Here is a 22,831-nt window from a genome sequence, read left to right on the forward strand (position 1 = left end):
GCTATTTTGTTGCTTTCTGTTGTCGTCACATCCCTCCTTGAGTATATCCAATCAGCACCAAGTAATCCCCAAGCCCCAGCCAGGAGTCTTTCGGGGCTGTTCTGAGTACCTATCCCGAGGCAGGGACTTGTTTAGCCCCTGTAAAAGTTCCGGAACTTTGTCCTTCGGGGGTGGTTCCTGTGGTGGAGACACGCACCAAAGGCCCCGGCCCCGTAAAATTACCCCAAAGTTCCTGCGGTGGAAACGGGCCTTTAGAGATAGGGTAAGGAGGAAAGACATCCGGAGGGAGCTCGGAGTAGAGCCGCTGCTCCTTCACATCGAAAGGGGTTAGTTGAGGTGGTTTGGGCATCTGATGAGGATGCCTCCTGGGTGCCCCCTGCTGGAGGTGTTTCAGGCACGTCCCACTGGTAGGAGGCCCTGGGGCAGACCCAGAACACACTGGAGGGATTACATATCTCATTTGGCCTGGGAACACCTTTGGTCACTACCCTGGAAAGCGTTGCTGGGGAGAGGGACGTCTGGGGTGCTTTGCTTGGCCTGCTGCCCACACGACCTGGCCCCGGATGAAAATGGATGGCTGAATGGAGTTTCATTATATTTGAGAGAAGGTAGATATCTACGGCCAATATCTTTAAGACTCAGCAACTCACATCAAAACAATCTAGACTGATAAATAGCTCTACAGGTAAGAGGAAAAATGTTTTTGATTTGGGGGTGAACTGTCCCTTTAAGCTCTGTCCTCCACACTCGAGCTTAACCCAAGATGTTGTTACTAATTTAACCTCAATCAGGCTTTACTTCGGATCTGCTCAAACTTTTTATTGCCCTGTAAAAAAAAATAGCATTTCCTAAAAGTGTGGCAGCGACTCGGGCGCAGTGAGGATAAAGTTTGTGACTGCAGTGCAGCTAATTTGACAAGAATCCACTAAAACCCTCAAAATAATCTGCTCTTCCTCCCACTGAAAGCTAATACTCCATCATGCCTGCACAACCTTTTATGAGATCTGAAATGAGGAATGAGACAGTTATCAAATAAACTGTGCTCATTTTTGTAATGCTCGAGGGCGAGATGTACAAGTGTACGTTATGGGATGTTATCTAATCGCTAAAAATAAGCAGAAAACAAAATGCACACAAATTCCAATATTAAGCAGAGCTGTTTCTGGTGAAGCATATTGAATAACAAATCAAACTGCTGCACATTTGGTCCCCAGGGTGAAATTATATTAGGGAGAGGACAAAGAGAAACATCATGCTATGAATAGAAATGTACAATGGAATCAATGTTGAGTATTCAATACTATTGACAGACAACCTTATGATTGGTTCTGGTGCATTTTCACCAGGCAGGTGATAATTGTATTCTGTAACTCTCCTTTAAAATACCTTAAGTTTTGCTTTCTGTTATTTGAATTGATATAACTCGTCTACGGATACGATGCAAATGAACCAGAGGTTGTTGTGTTTGCAGCGTTTACAAGCTCAAGATTGCAACACACTCACAAAGCTTCACTCCAGCTACACGGCACATCCCTGCATACAGATTCACCCTGCATGTCAGCTTCCATACGAGACTCATGGAACAAATGTTGCGGTTCAGTCTTGGATTAAATTTCTTGCCCTTTCGGATAATGCACCATCCCCAGAACACCTCTCGCCCATGTAATGAGCAAGGGGAGAGAACAAATTGCACGACGAAAAAGCAAGCAAGTTCATGACTAATGATTGTAAATCCATTCGGAGGAGATAAACACCGTCCTAGTCAACTGCCTGCCCACAGTCTAAGAAAGTGCCAGCTTTGTCAAACGTAGTCATGCACGACCAAATATTAAACATCAAGGGTGTCTTGCTGACAGCAGCCCAGCTGCGCTCTGTTATCCAGTTGCCTTATTATGCTGGATAAATCCTCTCTGTGTCAAGCACCATGCCTGGATTTTAAGACCTAATTTAATTCAAGCTATGTGCAGCTCTGGTGCAGGCCATGTGTTTGCGCTCTGACGTTACAGGCTTGAGACAGTGATGAACTGTGGTGTGAGTGTCACAAAGTCTTAAAAGAAAAGCCTGCGGAGCAAATGTGCATAACTGGTATGAATTTTTTTTTTCATTTGGCACTCTCAGGGAGACCAAATTAGATTTTTCTAATCATTAAATTACAGGAGGTTTTCATTCATACATTCAACATTTCCCTGACCTCCTGGAAAACACATTTGTATTCATGCAATTCAGGGCTGCCTGTTCGCTGCCTCTAATTGGATCTAAAGTTAGTAATCTTATAAAATGCATATAGTAAGAGTGGAGATAAGGGTGCACCACTGTACCTCCTAAAGAACAAAGAAGAGCAGCCTGTGTCACCACTCTAGTGCGAAAGGTTCCTGACTTTCAGACAGCCATTTCTCACAAATTACTGCAGACAGAAGTTGGAGAGAAGAAGGAGGAAATATCTCCTGACCACGTATGCTTTGAATAAATTGCATTGTGCATTATGAGGCAATATTCCAAGGCGACATAATACAACTGTGGAAATTGTTTATTTTCATCCGTCCTCCTGCCACCATTCATCCATACTCCTGCCAGCAAATACAATGACATTGTTTCTGAGACAGCTGGGAAATGTTCTAGTCATCACCCCCACAACCACGTCCCTGCCAAAACTCTGTGCACTGAGACTGGGCATAAGCCATCTGAGTTCAGACCAGAGGGAAAACAAAGAAAGAAAAACTGAGAGACCGCTTTTAACACTCGACTGCAGCAGCGAAATGTCACTAACATAACAAGGAATTTTAAGGTGGAAAACTCTGCTTTGGTCTGAAGTTTATAATAATGTCAAGTCAAGGTTAACACAAAGTCTGCTATGTTGAGATAGACACTAGACAAATCGGGGAGAAATAACTGATATGCAACTTTAATACTCAAAAAGTCATGTACATTTAGAGATTCCACCCCAATCTCCAGTCCTCATACGAAAAAATGTATAAAAATACATCAGGCATCTTGAAAGTAAGAGTCTAGGTCCTCCGTGTTTTCAGCCAAACCCTGAGAGGCGTTTGCTGCTGCTGCTGCTTCACGAGTTGCGCCGGATCCTCTGGCGGCTGAGTTTTCCTGCGACCTCTGTGGAGCGTCCATCTCTCGCTTTATGTCCTTGCCTCCTCCCAGAAGTCTCTGGCTCTCTATAAAGTACTGGTTGGGGTGATTGAGCGAGAAATTGGAGTCCTCGATCTGCTCAATAAAATAAAGGAAACACAGGAGAATATAACAGTCTTTGTTGTCACAGAAGTCGCAGCTTGGTAAAATACTGACTGACTGATTCTATGCTTTGTCACCTTTTATGAGATGGTGATGTAACATCTGCTTGGTTTACTAATTTACCAACAATTTACTAATTTATTAACAATGATGAGGACAGCAGACTTTAATGGCCAAATTAGCGAGCTAATTCTGTGAAAAGATGAAATGCCCTTTCAGGAAATAAAATGTCAAAATCACTCACGAGAAGTAAAAACCTATGAATCAATTAACAGATGGGGTTTGAGCTCTTTCCGTGACCTTTTCATTGTTTTTAAACCATTATGTGATTGTGATTGATATTTTCAAAACCATTGAATGGGAGTAAATGTTTTAAATGACAGTGACAGATCTGTACACAACAGTATCAGCGTCCTCCATGTGCCAAATGAAGGTCGGACATTTCACTTTGCTGTTTTCATCTGTTGAAGCACGAGAGTGAAGAAACTTATTGTATAAAAAAAATGTTTTGGTCCCATTTAAGGGCAGTGAGGATTTCACTGCTTCTTCGAAAAGCTGAAAGGGTTGTTGATCAAAACTGACAAAACATAATACACAACATAGTTCAGCTGAAAGTTTGCTTTTATCACCTTGTAGCTTCACAAGAATTCTGCAGAACACATATTTGGGTTTTTTGTCAGTGAGCAAACATGTGACCCCAACATTTTCCATTCTAGTCAACAACCAGCGTTGTTGTTGTGTTTACTCACCACCGAACTGAAAGGTTAAAGGAACTAAAGGAATACTTTGACATTTTGAGGACAACTCTTACTTGCTTTTGTATTGAAAGTTATTGTGGACATTAAGCTGGAGCCCAGAGTGTATTAGCTTTGTTTACGTCCTTGTCATTTTTACTCTTACATGTGTATGTTTGCGTACAAAACCGACGAGAGGGTTTGTTAATTAGTGACCTTTAGAGGTGCTGGCACTGTAGGTGGATTTTTTTTTTTTTTTCACTTTGGAAAGAGCCAAGCTGTTGTTTTCCCTGTTTCTAGTCTTTATGCTATGTACAGGGTTTCCACACAAATGTTGTATGGATGACATTTCTAAACTTTTACATGACTTTTCCCCACTTGCCCAATGTTTTTCATACATCAAACACTATTGAAAATACATAATTTCAGCTAGCTGGCACACATGAAGGGAGAGACGACACAATGACACATATTAGTGCTACATTTTGTCGACAGCTACAGAAAATAACTTTGCTATTACATTACATTATGTGGAAGGTTATCCACAAAGGATTACTGTAACAATGTAAGTACACACAACAAAGTTCCATGACTCTCCGAGGCCTGGAAAACGTGATTGTGAAATTCCATGACTTTTCCAGGTTTTCCATGACCATGGGAATCCTGTACATAGGGCTGGGTATCGTTTAAAAAAATGACAATACCAGCACCTTTAAAGTGATAGCAATACCAATAGAGTACTTCTTTTGATATCCATAATGTAAATGGGGTGGTGTGTAGTATACCCTAAGACTGTGCAATTAATCGTCTGGTGATCACGATTACGATTTTGAGGTCAAACGATTTCAAAATGAATGAAATAGAGGGAAAGCGATTTTTGGTCACGGATGCCTGGAGATGTTATTTTGTCTTCTACGGAAGCCGAGCATGCGCAATACCGCCCCCTCCCCTCCCCTCCCCTCCTCTATTCACTCCATGAGCCAGTCAAGTAGGTGAACTATGAATAATGCGAGGGGCAGGTGATCGCGGAAGATTTAAAAAACAGTGTGCGGAAAATGGCAGAGGGAGAGCGAGAGAGATTGGTCTGTGTGTGTGTGTGTGTGTGTGCGCGCGCGCGCGTGCGCACCTGAACTCCACCGTGCGTGATACAGAGAGCAGATAAGAATTGTAAACGCGTGACCATGTAGAGACAGAAATGACATGCCGTCGTGTCAACAATATAAGTCATCACGTGCGCCGCATAATCGTTTGCATAATCGTGATTTAAATTTTGACCAAAATAATTGTGATTATGATTTTTTCCAGAATCGAGCAGCCCTAGTATAGCCATACTTTCAAATGTTTTATTGGCATCTTGGCAAGCTGAACTGCCAACTACACCCAGCCGCACGCACACATTGACAGGGCTAAAACACATCTACCGTTAGTTACAGTTATTAACAGGTTTAACGACATAGTCGAGTCGTTTGGGCGTCAGTGTGAGTTTGATCCTACTGTTTAATGGTTCGGATTTGGATGTCAGCTGCTGCTGTTGTGTTAGCTCGTGCTAACCAGGCAGATGTTGAACTGACAGCGGCTACAGAGACGGCAGCAACAGAAAGTTTGCTGATCCGATTAGGAGTCGAGACTGTCCAGAATCACAATAAGTGGGAAAAGGATCGAATGCAGGTATTGCTTGACTGGAGACATTTTTATACTATTTAATACTGGGTTATTTCAGTCAATACCTTACTGCTCTTGAGTACCAATACCTGGCCCTGATGCTAAGCTAAGTGTCATCTAGTTTCATACTTTGTGTATAGACATGACGCTGAATCAATCTTCTCATCCAGCTGTCAGTGAATAAGTGTAGTTCAGTGCACATATGACAGTAAAAATGTAATGACACACAAAGCAAGCCTGTTTCGTGACTGTAGTTTCTGTAGATTGACCTCCCCACCCTCACCCTAAAACACGTTTAATGCTGTGCTTTAAAAACATGTATTATTTGCAATTGATTTTTCTGAACCTGACTTGTAACAGCAAAGGCACTTCTTTCCAGACAATCACAGTAGTTACACAATGGTGCTTTCAAGTGATTCATGGTTTTACACTGCTTTAATACTATGGAGGAACATTATCAACTGATGCACACTCCACCCTTGAATTTATATAACCCCGTCCAACATCTTGACCGTACCAAACTCAGCTGAATTTCAAGCATTTGAAGTCACAAATATGTTTTGAGTTCAAGACCTTGTTCTTTTTTTCCAATCCCTGCTTTTCTCTAAAACGAGGTCCTTGAGTGTGACTGAAAGGGATGATGACTCAAGCATCCAAACTAAAACAGATTAAATTAAATAAGTAACCATGGGGGACAAAATAGATCTAAATGCTATAATAAACCTAAAAAAATTAAGTGGCTATGACAGCCAGCTAATGATGGAGCCGGTGACAGTTCTGGGTCTCCTGAGCCTTCATGCATGAGATGTGAGGACCAAGCCACTGCGTCTGACACAGGTAGCCCCAGTTACTACATGCTTCAAATTAAATCTGCACTTACATTGTGTGTCAGCTCAAAGTACTTCTGGCACGCAAGCTGATAGTGCATCCCTTTAACCAGCTCCAGGATCTGCAACAAAAACGGTAGAGGATAGAAAAAGAGAAGACAGCAGGTTAGGCTTTAATTTGACTTTCCCTCTACTGTTCAACTGTTACACCTCAGATACGGACACAGTACATTTACAGGGGGTAATGTCAACATTTTGGGTTGGAGCAGCCCCGTATTCAAAATTGTTTTAACTGGCTTTCGGTCAGCTACCTACACAAACATTCCTCATGAATCATAATGTCAGCAGTGAAAACATCCTTCAAGACATCTTTGCAAATGCAGTGAAAACAGATCACAGGCTTATTTGGGCTAATTTAAATATTTACGCCCTGAGTCAACTCTGCTGCTAACTGCTGGCACCTCTAACACCTTCTGAAACACCTCGGTGGTGGAATCCCCTGTTTTCTCTTATTTTCTGAAGCTAAGTTAAAAAGAGAGGATGTGAGCAGATATTTTCAAGCCCAGGCTTTGGTTGGGTCACATAAGAACTCTCCCATTCTTGCACTAAAAGCACTGTGGTGTTGGCGTGACTGCATACTCAGGGTGACTGACCTGCTAAAAAATAAATCCAAGGTCTTCTGCAGCACTCACTAAGAGAGAGACTCTTCTGAGGAATCCGCCTGTATTCGGCTCCTTCATTATTCCCTATATTCCTGAAGGCTGCCTGCAGCGTGATACTGCCACTAGCATGCTCAACACTGGAGCTGCTATTAGATCAGTCATGAGCTGTTCTTAGTCTCTACCGGATATTGCAGTCTTTATTATTTTGTTTAGGGGAATACCAGGAACATTTGCAAAAATGCAAAGAAAACACTGATTAGAATGGGCAAACACTTGCTGTGCTGTGACTAATTATTTTTTCTCTCATGAAAAAGGGCAAATATCACACTGATGTGATATTAGTACTTCACATCCAATTAGTGAGCTTTACTCTGGACTGGAAGGTTGTTAGGGACTTAAAGAAACAACATGTCGAACATCCAAAAGACACTTGGTTGTACTATTACACTCTTAACTGTTTCTACATTTCAGGTCTTATTAGAAATAAACCACTACTGTAGGAAGTAAATTGTGGGTTTTACTGTGGAAACAGTATCATTTTAATTTTTAATACTTGTGTGTCTGTGGATTGCTGCAGACATTCATGAATGAGTCCTAATCACTTTGGTGATCCTGAGTTTTCAACTAGCACCACCAGCAGGTCAAAGTTTCACACATCATGTGAAATATAACCTCCTGTTTATTCTTTATACTGTAGATACGGTGAATACAAAGACAATGGGCTCTAGTTTCCCAGCGCGGCGCAGGGTGGCGAACCCCGCGCAGAGCTAGTTTCAAGCAGCGCAACCCGAGGCGCGCTCAGTTTGGTAGTTTGGCAGACCGAGGTGCGCTGAGATGGGTGTGGCCACGCAGCAGGGGGAGGTTTCGACAGATGCAGCTTGGCGCAGTGACAGTTTCGTGCCAAAAGGCTTCGCCGAAGGTNAAAGAGAGAGCGCGCGCACGTACGAGAGAAACGGAACATTGATTTACGATTGTGGTGACCTCCTCCCAGGCTACCTTTGCATCATCAGCCCGTGGAGGTCTGCTCGCAGTTCCGTATATTCGGACACTGCGAGCTTGGACTTCCCGGACCAAAACATCAGTTTCCTCCTGGGAGAAGTTTGGCTATCTGACACTGCCGCTCTCTTCTGCCACGGCGAATTGAGTAAACTCTCATTACGCCTTCGCGCAGTGCATTTAAGGGCAAGGAGAGGGGCTCATTTGATTGGTGTGATGTGTGTAAAACCCACTCCACGCCTTCTCTCCTCCCTCTTTCCACCTTGCGTAGGTAGGAGGGACGGAGGTGGGAAAGAGGAGTAGCTACGGCAGCGCGCACGGTGTGCCAAACTTGCAAAATCTGCTTGACCACACCCAGTTGGCGAAGCGCAGGTACGCTGCGCCTCCGCCTCGCCCGGTCTGCAAAACTAGAGGTCTATGTCTGAAGGCCCAGACACACCAAGCCGACAGTCAGCTGGCGGCTGTTGGTGAGCGTCTGCCAGCCTTTTTAGTGCAGTGTGTCCTGCACTGTTAGCTCTAGTTAGCGCTAGCTGTTTTGTTTTGTTTTTTCATAGATTCAGCATGTTGATATGGTGTTGGCAACAGTGGATCCCGCTGGTGAATGAAATCACTGTGACTGGCGGTTCAGCTCAGCGCACAAGAAGAGAAACGGAAGTGAGGAACGTGAACAAAAAACTAACATCCAGAGGGAGTAAGGTTGAAACTGTCTCTGACTGTCTCATTGAAAAAGGAAAACAAACACTGCTGAGATGGCTACTGTGATCTAACTTAGGTTGTGTTGCCGAATGGAGCTATTTTGTCTCACCGTAACTCGTCAGGGCACAATAAACGAAATTTTGCCATAATTTTTTATGTCAATTTAAAAAAAAAAATTACATTTTAGTTATGAAATAAAATAATGCAGTGAGTAGTTAGTGGCAAAATTGTCTTGCCAAAACAACGCTGCCCAGTTAGAAGCAGATAATGGTGGCTAGAGAGCTTTCCGACCATTTGGGAGGGCTACAGAAGACAGGAGGGCACCCACCTGACTGATCCCGTTGGGAGACACCTTGTAGAACTGAAGCTTCTGCTTCAGCAGCTCTGGGTCACTGTGGCGGAAAGGACACCCTACAAACACAAAATTAAAGTTAATTAGAATAAATGGATATATAAGTAAGCAATTAACACAGCACATTAGTTGTTCCACTGATGGGAGGAGACGGAAATACTCAGCATGTTAAACTACATATGCAAAGATGTTTGTAATGACAATGTCTACAGTCAGCTGTGTCACGATTTCCGGGCAAAGTACTTTAACTAAAAAGCCTGATAATGACAGTAGAGTGGCTCATCACATGGGTAATGGCTTCTCTCAACAGCCATCAACTCACCATGATGGTCGCCTTGGCTGGGTGCGTTTGATAAAATCACCTTCATGCAACTGTAGGGGGTGTAGTCTGTTCGTTTGCCTTCTTTGCCAAACATGTGGCGGATGCTGTACGCGTATGCTTTGTCAAACTACAGAGAGATGGAGAGAGGAGAGGGGAGAGGAGGCATTAGCGAGGATGAGAGTGTAAGAGGGACAAGGTTGGGGTGAAAAGAGACATCGTCATACATCATGTCAGTTTTGACAGGGTGTTTTCCTCTATGAAATATAGAGCTATTAGAGAGAACCTGCTGTAGAGGTGTCGTCACACTCGAGATAGCTGAATTACTGTAGAATAGCCATCTTTTCCTCTCATTTCTTTTGCCCCTTGTCCTGCTGAGTCCCTTAATACAATAATATCAAGAGTGGGCTTTAAATTAAATAATAAATGTAGGAAATCCCAGTACAACATACCAGTAGTCACTGCAATGTGCCCACTGTTCCTACCTAACAAGCCAGCAATTCCAATCCCAATTCCACTTTTATAATACTTAATAATTCTACTCTACTTCTTTGCAGGGGAGTGGGGGATGTGGTGGGGGGCTGCAGGCTGGAATTGAACCTGCGGCCGCTGCAGCAAAGACGTTGCCTTCATGTATGGGATGCCTGCTCTACCCACTAAACCGCCAGGCACCTCATGTTGAACAATATTAAACAGATGGTTGTGGTTCTTTATTGATTGGCTGTGCCGTGTTCTAAGCCATCGCAAAATACTCTATAAACAGTATTACTGCACCAATTAGTCATGTATTGTCAAATGGGACGCAGAGCTAAAGAGGGCAACCGCCAACTGGAGCCCGAATCATTCATCATCCACCAGGACGAGAAAGGTCAGAGGTACGCAACGCTGTCTTTCAATGAATGCACAAAAAAACCATTAAGATGCAGCGACAGAAACAAAAGAGAGCCTGCAGGACTTTATGTGTGAACAGCCAGGGAACCCACTGTGTCCTGTTGAGTCACTGGAGAAATACCAGTTATTGCTGCCACCCAATCCACTGGCTTTCTTTTTTTTCCATCCAAAGTGGACAAACTACACCAACAATCTACAGCAGGTCAATGATGTAGCTAGTAATGGTTGTTGACAGTGGATGCGTATGTGGTAAGTAACTGTAACATGATGAGAACTTTTCTTTTATTTCTGCCAATGATACATATACTAGAGCAGACAGAGGTGAACTTTTTTTGGCTCCACATTGCCACAGATTTGTAAAGCACCTGGCAGTTTTTGCTGCATCTGTGTGTTGCTTGGAAAACTTTGCCGAATTCTGTAATAACATGACAGCACAATATTTTCTGAGACAGTTATCGTACCGTGAAAATATCATACTGTTGGATCCCTAATATGTAGTAACAGCTAAGGGGCGTTCTTAGTAGGGATGAGCGAGTACACCATTATCTGTATCTGTTCAACCAACTACACTATCAGTATCTGTACTAAAAGTGGGTGGAGTTTAATTTGAAAGTGGGTTAAGCCTAATCAGAAGTTGCTTTTTTAAGCCTGAAATTTATATGGATTGATCAGATGTTGCAATACTTACTGATGAGAACGCGGAGCACAGAGAAGCAGTCAGAGCTACAGGCTACAGTGAGGCTAAAAACAGAGTTCACATGACGTTTTTCAAAACAACTTTTTATGTCGCAGCTGCAGCACACTTGGATCACTACGGATGAGCAGTATGGAGATACTCTGTGGATTCAATTTTGTGTTCTTGGACGTTAGGGTTAGGGTTGGCCTTAGGTATGCTAGCCGCTCCACCCACCGATCTCCGCAAGGGATGTGAGCACTCTAAAACTTCACCAGGGCCTCTGTCGGCATATGGGTGAGTAGATAATGGCTGAATTTTCATTTTTGGGTGCACTATCCCTTTAATTTTACTCTACTACAACTATAGTTACAGGTTACAGGTTACAAAAAGAAGCTGTGTAAAGCAGAGGTTGTTAGTAATTTCATCAAAGAGATATTTCTCATCTAAACGTCTTTGATGATGTAATTTAATTACAGTAAAAGGTAAGAGGTAAAATTATCCAACATTTCTCAAAGACAGAAGCTCCAAAACATGATTTCAGAATTTCGTTTTTTTTTTCTTCTTCTTTCCTTTCCCATCTGACAACCCCTCAGATTCATTTTAAAACTCACAGGAGGGGGGCTGACCTTTCGGTTGGACTTGAATTCAGTTAAACTATGCGAGTCCCTGATTTAATATCTGGAAAAATCGTTATATGGTCTCTCAAAAAAGCAAAATATCAAAGTCAAGGACACAAGTGAACTCTTTCAATAAAATGTCAAGTGCTAAACATCTGCAGACATTCACATTTTCCTCTGTCCAGTTTGTTCCAAACCTAAAAACCCTCATACTTTCTTTGATGGGGGTCATTCCACACAATCTTCACAGTGAGCTCTTTTTATATGTACAGAGCTCATGTGCAACCGTTAAAAATGATTTACAGAGACCCTGCCTCTGAAAATCAAACGGTAAAATACACACAGCGTGCTTCGGCAGTGGCAGAACACAATCACCGCGACTGCTCCCGTCATAACACGTTAATGTTGCAATAAAACCCTTGAACTTGCTAATGTGACAAGTTGCAGCGGCAATTCACAAATCCATAAAATCTTCTTTAAGTACAATAAATCAAATATTAATTATGTAGAGCTTCGAAGGATTCAAGAGGCAGTTTTCTGATTTAAGACCCCCCTACTCTATTAAAACGGATCTTGGAACTCCGCTGGCACTAAAGTGTGTTTAATATGTATTATGTGAAATAATTAGGGCATAAAAAGATCCTATGTGGTCCAAAAGAAGTGATACTAAGACTGTGAAATGATATATTAAACTTTCTTCCTTCAGGTAAGACCAAGGGGGTCTGACTTTTATTTGCTAAAAATGGAGATTGAACATAGAATTTAACAAGAACAACAGATTATAAAACTCTTTCTTGAATTCTGGGATTAAACACAAACAGGTTTTTGACTTGCCATTTTCTAAAGACATTTCATTTGTGTCCTCAAAAACAGTATTCAGATTCCCCTAAATGTGGCTCGCAGTTTGTTCACAACTCGTCCTATTTTTACTTGTACTGAATGCAACTCCTCTAAATATAATATGATATTTTCGGCATTCCTTTTAATCACCAACTGTGTTCCTACACTTCAGCCCACACTTCAGATAATCCTGGATATACTCTAACACAGCTGACCTCCAAACTGAGGGAATTCAGAAAAATCACAGTCGAGAGTCTGAGCACAAGCACAAAAGCTGCATTAAAGGAGCAGAGCCACAGCTCTTCTAGTGCACAGCTTGGCTCATGGGGCTACATCACTGTAACATCCCCCCACACTCTAGGACACATTCACAAAAACCTGCGGCGATGGAGACAGAGAAATAGGACACAATCAAAGGGATTACGTACGTGTGTGTGCGTCTATGTGTGTAAACTTGGCATGGCTTCTTAGGCTCAGTCCATAGTGACTGATGTGCCTGCAGCTCCAATTTCTCTTATATGTAATACCATTAAAATACTTCCCATTTTAAGCGGCACTACAGGCGTTTACAGAGCCTAAAAACAATAAAAAGGTGAGGGAACTATAAAAGACTGCAAGTGCACAAGTTAAGAGGTTTGATGTTGCAGACAGAAAAAAGGGACGGCTTTTTAAAAAGGTCATTTACACCCAGTGCACAAATAGAATTCTAAATTAAAAGGCAGTGGAGCCAAATTAGAACTGCAAAGGCCCTAAAATGCTGTCACAAGCCTGCTGCACACCCTAAGAGCTGCACTGTGCATCAAACCCAATAAAAGAGCCCCAATGTCACTGAAAAAAATTAAAATTCTGTCGTTAGATCTTATAAATCATACTTGTTGTTATGCAATTACACATCAACAGCAAAAACAAGTCAGTGCTTTCCGGTGCATGTAAAAACACAGTTTCTAAATTACCTCAAGCATGTCGTTGATATTTCTGTACTAAAATCTCTTCATACTAATCAGCCAACACGTGGCGATACAGATGTATCGGTGATAAGCTATACCATCAGTTATATAATTACCTGGTGTTAGTGTGTATTTCTCAGTGAAAGTAAATGCCACTTGTACAAGTAGCATGAGTAGTAAAAATTAAGCTTGGTTACATCCTCTGTATGATTTGAGCCCATTTTAGAAATTATTTCTGTGTAATTCCAACTCCTACTGTACGAGTAAATCATCTGCGATGTTAAGTCAAAGCTCATGAGTTATCTGCTCATACTGTATGATCTAATTATCAGGCTATGACCTGAGTGCTCACACTGTATGTGTAAAATTGAAAATAAAAGAAGCCTGTTAGCTCCTGCTGACCGTTGCAGCTATTGACAATTTTTGATTAGGCTGGTTTGAAAACTCTAAGGTGGCACGGTGGTACAGTGGTTAGCACTGTTCCTGGTACGAACCCTGGGTGGGGGAGCCCTTCTGTGCAGAGTCTGGGTACTCCAGCTTCCTCCCACAGTCCAAAGACATGCAGGTTAATTGGTGACTCTAAATTGTCCGTAGGTGTGAATGTGAGTGTGAATGGTTGTCTGTCTCTATGTGTCAGCCCTGTGATAGTCTGGCGACCTGTCCAGGGTGTACCCCACCCCTCGCCTCGTGTCAGCTGGGATAAGCTCCAGCCCCCCCGTGACCTCCAACAGGATAAGCAATTACGGAAAATGAATGAATGAAAGATCTGAGGTAGGTAGGAGTTTGTTAGCTAGTGGAGGTCTCTATCGTTATACCCGTACAGTTCACAATAATACACCAACATTTCTCTCCTTCATATCGGTCTTGATATAAGGAGGAAACATCAAAGAGGAACATATGCTGTTGCCAAGGCTTGACCAACCTGGTCTCCATATTTTACGTCCATATGACGCATCGTGTTGCTATGGTACTTTCAGGCGCAGTCAGAGTAAAAAGGCATCGAAACGTGGCTCTGTTTCAACTGTGCAAGAGCCTGGTGACAGCCAAACAAAATTTCTTATGTGTGAGAAAATGATTTGAACATTGGATAGTCAGTCGGGAGCACCTAATGGACCATGATCAGTTCTTGCCCCCCAGTACACTGCATGACCAACGATACCAGATGAAGCTGAAATTCTGGCCAACTCTAAAATGAGTCATGTGGCTTAAAGAATTCGGGTCAGAAATGGGCTCAAATCGTAAAGCGTATGCCCAGCTTAAGCACAATTCTCTACACATTTCAGTTTTAATCATTTATGTCAGATAAATAGTGTATTTGGCGATATTCTGTTTAATTAGGGATATGGATCATGATTGTCAACTTGTTGAAACAGTAGCACAACTCCGCAAGCAACTCAGTGTAGAAGATAAATGACACAAAGCCTTGGTAGGAGTCTCAATGAATTCCTAGATCTTAATGAAAGAATGACCCTTCTTTCTAATTACCACCAAATTGCCTCTGTTGTATCTCTTTAAGAAGAAAAAAAAACTTGTATTCTGAAGAGGAAAAATCAGGATATATTTTTATACAGGGTCACAGAAGGCACTCGGGGCTATTTTCAAAACGTGCTGGAAATACCAGTAATAAAACAATAACATGGTGTACCTCTGTAAGCAAACTTCCAGAGCAGTTAATATAAAGTGTCGTCCCATAAAAATCTGCCATTGTTGGAAAAGACCCCAGAGCAAACCAAAACTATAATGTGAAAAATGATGTCAGTTAGTGGAAATTAATTAACCTGAAGTTAACATCTGTAAAACAAGCAGTTCAAAAGCAGCCCGACCCCCGAGGCAATACAACACACTCAATGTGGTTCAAATAGACACTCCTCCAAATGAATAGGCTAACTTCTGTGGCAAGAAAAATGGATAGATCAAGTTGATTTCATCAATTTTCTCTCTCCCTCTAGTCTAATATTACCATCGCCTCTTCCTCCAGGCCTCCCTCTCGGCATCGCTGCCTCCCATCTTTTTCCTCTGTGCCTGTCGCATACTAATGAGCAGGCTTTGTGCAGCATGCCACAAAGTGCAGTCCCTGACTTAACACATACATCATTGTGAGAGCTGCGATCTGGTCAGCACCATTCTGCTGCCTCTGCCGAGGAACAAGAGCTGGGCTTTGTGCAGAACCCATCACACTTTCTCTGAGAGCTTGTACATGGGAACCAAGCCACCTTGGAAATGGGGCATCGAAGAGGGCTGTAACACGAATCCACTGCACTGTAGTTGCCACGAGGCTTACTGAGGGCCAACAGCAGATACTGGGACAGCAGAGACTGAAGGCAGAGTGGTTGGACACTGCTTCATTAGTCTAACAACATGCTTTAAAAGGTGTCAGTGGCAAGGCTGCACAAAAGATAGGAAATCTTTAGATGCCTCAACTAAATGTAGGCACACACACAAACATTTTTTAACAAATCTTTAGAGAGTAAAGAAAACCACAACTCAAAAATAACCATCCTGACTTTTAACATATTTTTGCTGCAGTGCGAAACCATTTCAAAGAGCTCCTCCACAAATTACTGGTGATATTTTTGTTTACGTTTCATCTCAGATTAGTAATGCAACCTTATTAGTTCTCTGTATCATTTCCCCTTCCAGTATTTTCCCCCAGTCTTAAACACAGGTGCTCACTGCATTTAACAGCTAACGCAGCAGGATACTTGTTTTTATAAATATAGAAGGATATATTTGCATTTTACGGTTTGATTTTTTAGAGGCAGGGTACCTGTGAATCATTTCTAATGGTTGCACATGAGCTCTGTACACATAAAAGTTCACTCTGAAGATTGTGCAAAATGACTCCCATCAAGAAAGTATGTTTTTTTTGGTTCAGAGCAAATCGTCAACCAAACGTTAGTTGACCAGAAAGGTCATTAGTCGGCAAGATTTCATTGGTCTCTCAGTCTGAGAAAAAAAAAAAACAATAAGAAAACATGAAACTCTATTAGGAGCTGCAAGTTGTCAAAATAAATCAAAACCTATATGACTGGACCATGTGGGAATTTATTTTGAAAAGAAAGACACAGGAAGAGGCCATGCTAAGCAGTCAGACAGGAGTCACGTTACAAACCAATCACAGCCGACAGATATCTTTCCCTTCTTGTGTAAATTTTCAGTCTGATAAACCGAGAAATGTTGATCATGATAGTCAGCGCTCGACAGTGCGAGTGTTTCACTCGCATTTGCGACTAAAAATAGGTGTGTGCGAACTGTAAAAAATATTTAGGGGCACGTGTGCATAAAAATATCAGCCGAAGCAGCCTATATTTTTGTCAATAAAAAAATATGATAATCTAACCGCAAATGTTGGAGGAACTCCAGCCGCCTTCCCTCTTCCCTCTTCCCTGTGTGACACGGTTATGGGCGGTTTTCAAAGCCACTGTCGGCACAATGAATATAAGTCCCACTGTCGGCAGGGTGGAAATAAGTCAAAGTGTTGCGGAGGAGACGGACCAGGTTAAGCAGCGGACCTCCGGGGAAGCCCTCTCCCCTCTCCCCGCAGTGATGGACCGTTCTCCAAGCTACCGCTGCTGGGCAGCGTGGAAATAAGTCAAAGTGTGGAGGAGACAGACCAGGTTAAGCGGCGGACCTCCGTGGAAGCCTACTCCGTTCTCCCCGCAGTTAGGGACCGTTCTCCACAGCCAGGCTGTCGGCTGGGTGGAAATAAGTCAAAGTGTGGCGGAGGAGACGGACCGGGAAAAGCGGTGGACCTCCGGGGAAGCCTGCTCCGTTCTCCCCGCAGTTAGGGACCGTTCGCCACGGTGCCACTGCTGAGCAGGGTGGAAATAAGTCCTGCAGAGTTTCAGAGGACCTGGAGAATGTTTTAGGATAGTAATAACATTATATAAGATAATCATATTGCAAAGATAATATATATAAGATAATAACATTAAAGACAAAATTAAATTGCAATACTTTTTCAAAACTTGATGATTTTACCTTTCTGTACATTTTGTATACAAATTCATTAAATAATTTTGCTTGTAAATGTCTATTTGCATCACGTTTATTACGGAAAACACATTATTTGATCAATTTACATTGTGCCCCTAAAGTTCTTTGTGCGCTCCTTACTTTTTCAACTTAGGAGCACATGTGCTCCTTGGGGAAAAAAGCGTAAAGCCCTGTTAGTGCAGGGCTACCCAGAGCTTTATATCTGTCCTGCGGACGATAGGCCTACACACTTATAAACAGCACCTGGAAGGAGATCAGCTCTGCACTCAGGATTTCAAAATAGGCTATATGGTGCTTGTTAAGGTTGCTTAGCAACCTCAGACGCAACTTCCCACCATGCTCTTAAAAGTTGGCACAGAAAAGGGACAAGAGTAGCACCCAGTGCCCGACCTCATGTTTTCCAGGGTGTTAAAGATGCAACGCTGGTACCTGCTGTTATTCCACAGGTTAGTTGATAACATGTCGGGCAGGAAATCCAAAGTGTGGGATCATTTTGAGAAGGTGAAGGGCGAACCCAAGGTGATATGTAAACTCATCTTCATTGGTCGACTACAAACATGACGTATCATCTGAAACATGTAAGTAGCTACTAGGGATGGGCAAACGATCAAAATTCATTATTCGATCATCAAAAAAATTAACGATCAATTATCGATTAATTGATAAGTGGGTATTTCAAAAGAGAGAAAACAAAAGAGTGCAGTGCAGACTGTCGCCGCAAGAAAGCGCAGCTGCCCCAGTTTTGAGCTTCAACCCCCCAGGCCAAAGAGGAAAAATGGCGCGCATGCACAGTTCACCCCTGCGTGTTTACAACCGTTGCCAGCCAGAGTTACAGGCTTCAGTTTTCAGCAAAACCTCCGTCTTTCAATGGCGTAGTGTTTTCAGAGGCCTCAAGGGAAGCCGCCGAGGCTTTGGAGAGCGATGAGAGCCTCCGTCTGTTAATGATTTTTTTTGCCTGGCATAGGTCCAGCGGGGGTCTCGTAGGCCCGTGCTCGCCGGGCGGAAGGGTCTCGTTGGCACGGCAACTCGCCGGGCGGGTCTCGCCCGTTCTCGTTTGCACGGTGGCTCTCCGGACCTATGCCAGGCATTGTAGGGGAAACACTGCGACTATCGATCAAAATTATTTGTGATCGATCAAAAGCCTTAACAATCAATCATCGATAATCGAAAATTGACGCCCATCCCTAGCAGCTACATGCCCATTAGCCACTTAGCACAATCATTAATGCTTTGCCGACAGCGTCGTTAACAGGCGGCTCGCTCAGTGTGTGACGTGCACTTGTAGATTAAATATAGGCCTATATTAATGAAGGTTCATTAGTACGGTTTTGTATTTCTCTGTAATGTAGCACAGTGTTAACAATGTTACTGATACTATTCTTTCTCACACCTTGAACTCAAACCATTGTGTTGCCCCGCCCAAAATATGATTTAATAATTTAATCAATATGGTAAACATGCGGACGACTAGTGGACTAATGGCTCTAAATGACGACTATTGGTCGACAAGGAAAATTCTTAGTCAGGGGCAGCCTTAGACTGGACAGAAGATGGTGAGCGTTTGCAGCCTTCTGGCTCTTATTGATACACTTCACTCATGTCCTTGAATTTGATGTTTTGCTTTCTGGGAGATTTTTCTATTAGGTACAATTTTTATTTGATTGAAAACTGAAAAAGTTTTGAACACATTTTAGATTTTTTTGTGGCTTTTATGGTTTAATTTTCCACAATTAGCGACACAGCACAGTTCAGGTCAACATTGTCTGCTCAATTAATGTTAGACATCAGACTTGCTAATTTCATTTTCTATTCACACCACGTTCACTGAGGATTTTGGGCATGGTTTAATGCTTTAACCTCTTTGTCACTCACATTATTCCTGTATAAAAAATCTGCTTCGCACTAATTGTGTATTAGTACACTCATTTCCCTCTTCTCTACACACTTATTCTTTTGCACGGAGCAAAAAGATGTGAAAACCTTACAAGCGACACCGTATCAGATTTTTGAACAGTTAAAAACATGAAGGACTCTCCGTGTAACATCGTGCATCAGAGACTAGTCAGAATTCTTTGATGTGTGCTCTCATTACATCTGAAACTGTGGCACCAGCAGGAAACAAAGGCTCAAGATATGCCCACAACATGCCAGGATACTTTGTCTGGCTGATGCAACACGTGTTTCCACACTGGAAAGAGTGCAGACAACCTGGAGTGACGTGCCAGCCATGTGATCTGCTACCACAAATTATTATCTGAGGACAAGACAGCCCGGGGATCAAGGCCTACTATGCGCACATACTTTGCCAGACTGCTGCACAGGGTGTCCATTCAGCTCACAGTGAAATTATTTCTTGGCACTCACCTTGCACCCTGTTAATACTGCAGCTTCTGATGAGCACCCAAAAATGAAGCACACTTATGTGTGAGTTTAATCTGTGTTTATTGGTGCGGGTCCAATGGAACATTTTTCTTGCGCTTGTACTTTTCAAATATAAATTACAAAATGAAAATCATTATTAAAACAGCTTACGTGGCTGATAACTGTGTCACAGTGCAGTCAGATCATGCTGATTTGATGAGTGTCAAATACTCCTAACCAGAGCTGGGCAATAAACACTCTTATGAGGTGGACATATAGTACTTTTATACATGTGTATTTAAAATGCAGGAATCATAAAATTACACAAACGCACAAATACAAAACTACATGGTGACAACCAGATGAGAACGATAGATATCTGAATAAAGACCAAACAGTTTCCCTACCAAGAAAAGACTTAAGCGACACATCTGATTCAGTCCCTTCAGGATTTTGCGGGCTGTTTTTGGGATTGTTGCGGCCTGATTTCATGGCAGCTTTTCAAAAAAGTTGCAGTGCATGTTGCGATGTTTATAGGCGTTTTTTGTGATACATTGCAGGGGCAAGTAAAATCTGCAAAAATAGTTGTGATACCGTCTAGGATTCAGAGCGTAGTATTATGAGCATTCAGTGTTTCTCACAGAATTAGAATCTATTTGTGATGGCAGTGACAGCTGTTCCTGCTTTTTGACACGGCACTGAAGGACTGTCCCCGTGTGACGTTCTCCTCCTGCTCTCTCTACCTGGTTAGCACAAGCTAACACACCCCAACATGATCTCATCACTACTCATCACATTTTGCTGCTTGGGCAGATGCCCAAATAGCAGCTGTTAACATCAGTCACCAAGCCGTTAATCTCACACTGACATCAAAATGGATTGGGTAACATTAGCTTTGTGATGCTAACAGTTAGCCCTGTCACTGTGTGTGTGAGAATTTGTCCCAAGCACAGAGCTCTGGTCCTGCAGCAGAAGTCTCATGATAAACAGAGAGAAAGTGAGGGGCTGAGTGAATCCTACACTGCGCGCAGCTCCACAATGAAATGAGATTTTAGCCCTTTAAATAGTCAAATTTTCAGTATAGTTGCAGTGACTTAACAAAAGTGCAAGGTCGTACAGAATTCATGGAGACTGGCTGAATTTGCGTTAATTGTAGCGATCACAGCATCGCAAAATCCTGGAGACACATTAGAAATGTAAGTTTTCAAAGTAAAAATCTGATACTTATACCTTTAAAATTAAGAAATATACCACAATATATTTCACAAATCTATTAGACATGTCAAGCAAATTATGCTGTTTCAGAAAGAAAGAAAAAAAAAAAAATCCCGAAATGTGTGTTTTTTTTTGTGTGTGTGTGTATGTGTGATTATAAGCCTGATTATTATTTGTTAGTATTGCATGTTGCATTCAGGGAACCTTTGAGAACAAAGTTACTGACATCCTGAAGGGTTTTGCTGAGAAGGGAAAACATAAACTGTTGTGAGTCAGAGCTGAAACTGCCACGATTTTACTTGTCAAAATCCTTAAAGTTTAACATTAAAATTTATTTTTTTAATGCCTGGATTTAGTTTTTACTGCTGCAGATGATGTCAGAGAATTAAGTTAACTCACTTAAATTCAAAGTTCATTTTCACATTTCATGAGCTTAGAGTGCATGATATCTTGACAACATATTCCTAAGTGGCTGCAGAGAGGATAAAAACTACTCAAAAACCTCAGTGAACTTTGAATCCTCCATATCTCTTAGATAGGCCAGCCGAGGCGAGGAGGCATACAAGGATGTTCTAACAGCCTTTAGTGGATACGATACACTCATATCTGTAAAAGCAAATCAATACGAGCCGAGCAATTATCTATTTAACAGGCAGTTATTTTCATGACAGCTTTGCTTGAGTACATGGTTCAGAAGTCTGACCTTATAAATGTTAATGCATTTCCTTATTGACTAAGGCTGTGTAACAACATATCTGCAGCTATCTAATGACCTGAGAGAGGAAACAAAACCTAATGCTGCTGAATGTTAACAACATCCTGTCAGAGCTGTTAAATAAATGTTGCTGTAGTCCAGGCTCGTTTAAAACGCATTTATATTAAAATCGTTACAACAAGAATCCGCAGCATGAAATCCTGTCTGTTCTAGCCGAACTGTTCCATCACGCAGAGTCTCCTGTCACTATCGTCTGTGACTCACATAAAGAGTAGTGGCTCTCCTCATGCAGAACAAATGTTAATGTCTTTACTGTGTCTCTGTCTTCTATTGAGAGACACAATATCTGAACCCACAACCACTTAAGTCTTCATTAGCCTCAACACAGTGCTGCGTGCAAATAATGATACCAGTGAACTTTCTTTTAATCAATACAGCTTTGATGGGGTCACTCTGTCATGAATGAAACAGCACCACCCATTTAAGTGTTGAATAGCACTCTGGAGAGGGAGACGCATTCAGACATAAAGACTGCTGTCCTATTGTCCACGGATCTTATGTTCAAGGATAAACTTTCAAAAAAATTAACAATAAAACTTGCTGGGTATTTTGTCAGGTTGTATATCATTTAGAAAAGCTGTTAAAGGTCTAGTGTGGAGGATTTAGTGGCATCTAGTGGTGATGATGCAGATTGCAACCGACTGAGATACTTCAGCCCCGTTTCCACCGAGCAGCACAGTACGGTTCGGTTCAGTTTGGTACACTACTGAGAAAAGTTGTAGATGGTAGCAATGAAACCGTTCTGTATTGTTTCCATTTTTGGTCCCCCCTCTGTTGGGGTACCTAGCACACAGATCTGGTACTAAAAGGTGGAGCTGTGAACACTGCAGTCTGTTGATTGGTCAGTAGCGGACGGTCACTCTGCTCAGGGATGAGTTGTGGCTGGTTTTGAAGCTCATGTAACCACTGTTCATATCATGGAGTTTTACACATATTAGTAAACTGTAACTATAAAATGAAAGGATGTTTTGCTGCCAGCAGCTGTAGTCTGAGAAAAATTATTCAGTGGGCCAACTGCCGGC

At 42.2% G+C, this 22,831-nt stretch overlaps 1 protein-coding gene across 1 annotated transcript in view; it reads right to left on the bottom strand.

Annotated features, from left to right (window-relative positions):
• Nucleotides 1–2,374: 2,374 nt before the first annotated feature.
• The window catches only part of prim2 (DNA primase subunit 2), a 37,878-nt gene continuing 17,421 nt past the window's right edge, over nucleotides 2,375–22,831 (bottom strand). Inside the window, exons 11-14 of the mRNA XM_050071982.1 lie at nucleotides 9,495–9,621; nucleotides 9,149–9,231; nucleotides 6,520–6,588; nucleotides 2,375–3,216 (exon numbers count right to left, since the gene is read on the bottom strand). Coding sequence (XP_049927939.1) covers nucleotides 2,983–3,216; nucleotides 6,520–6,588; nucleotides 9,149–9,231; nucleotides 9,495–9,621 — 513 coding nt within the window. The 3' untranslated portion in view covers nucleotides 2,375–2,982. The remainder of the gene's footprint in view (nucleotides 3,217–6,519; nucleotides 6,589–9,148; nucleotides 9,232–9,494; nucleotides 9,622–22,831) is intronic.

This window comes from Epinephelus moara, chromosome 19 (assembly GCF_006386435.1).
Source record: "Epinephelus moara isolate mb chromosome 19, YSFRI_EMoa_1.0, whole genome shotgun sequence".
Taxonomy (NCBI): Eukaryota; Metazoa; Chordata; class Actinopteri; order Perciformes; family Serranidae; genus Epinephelus; species Epinephelus moara.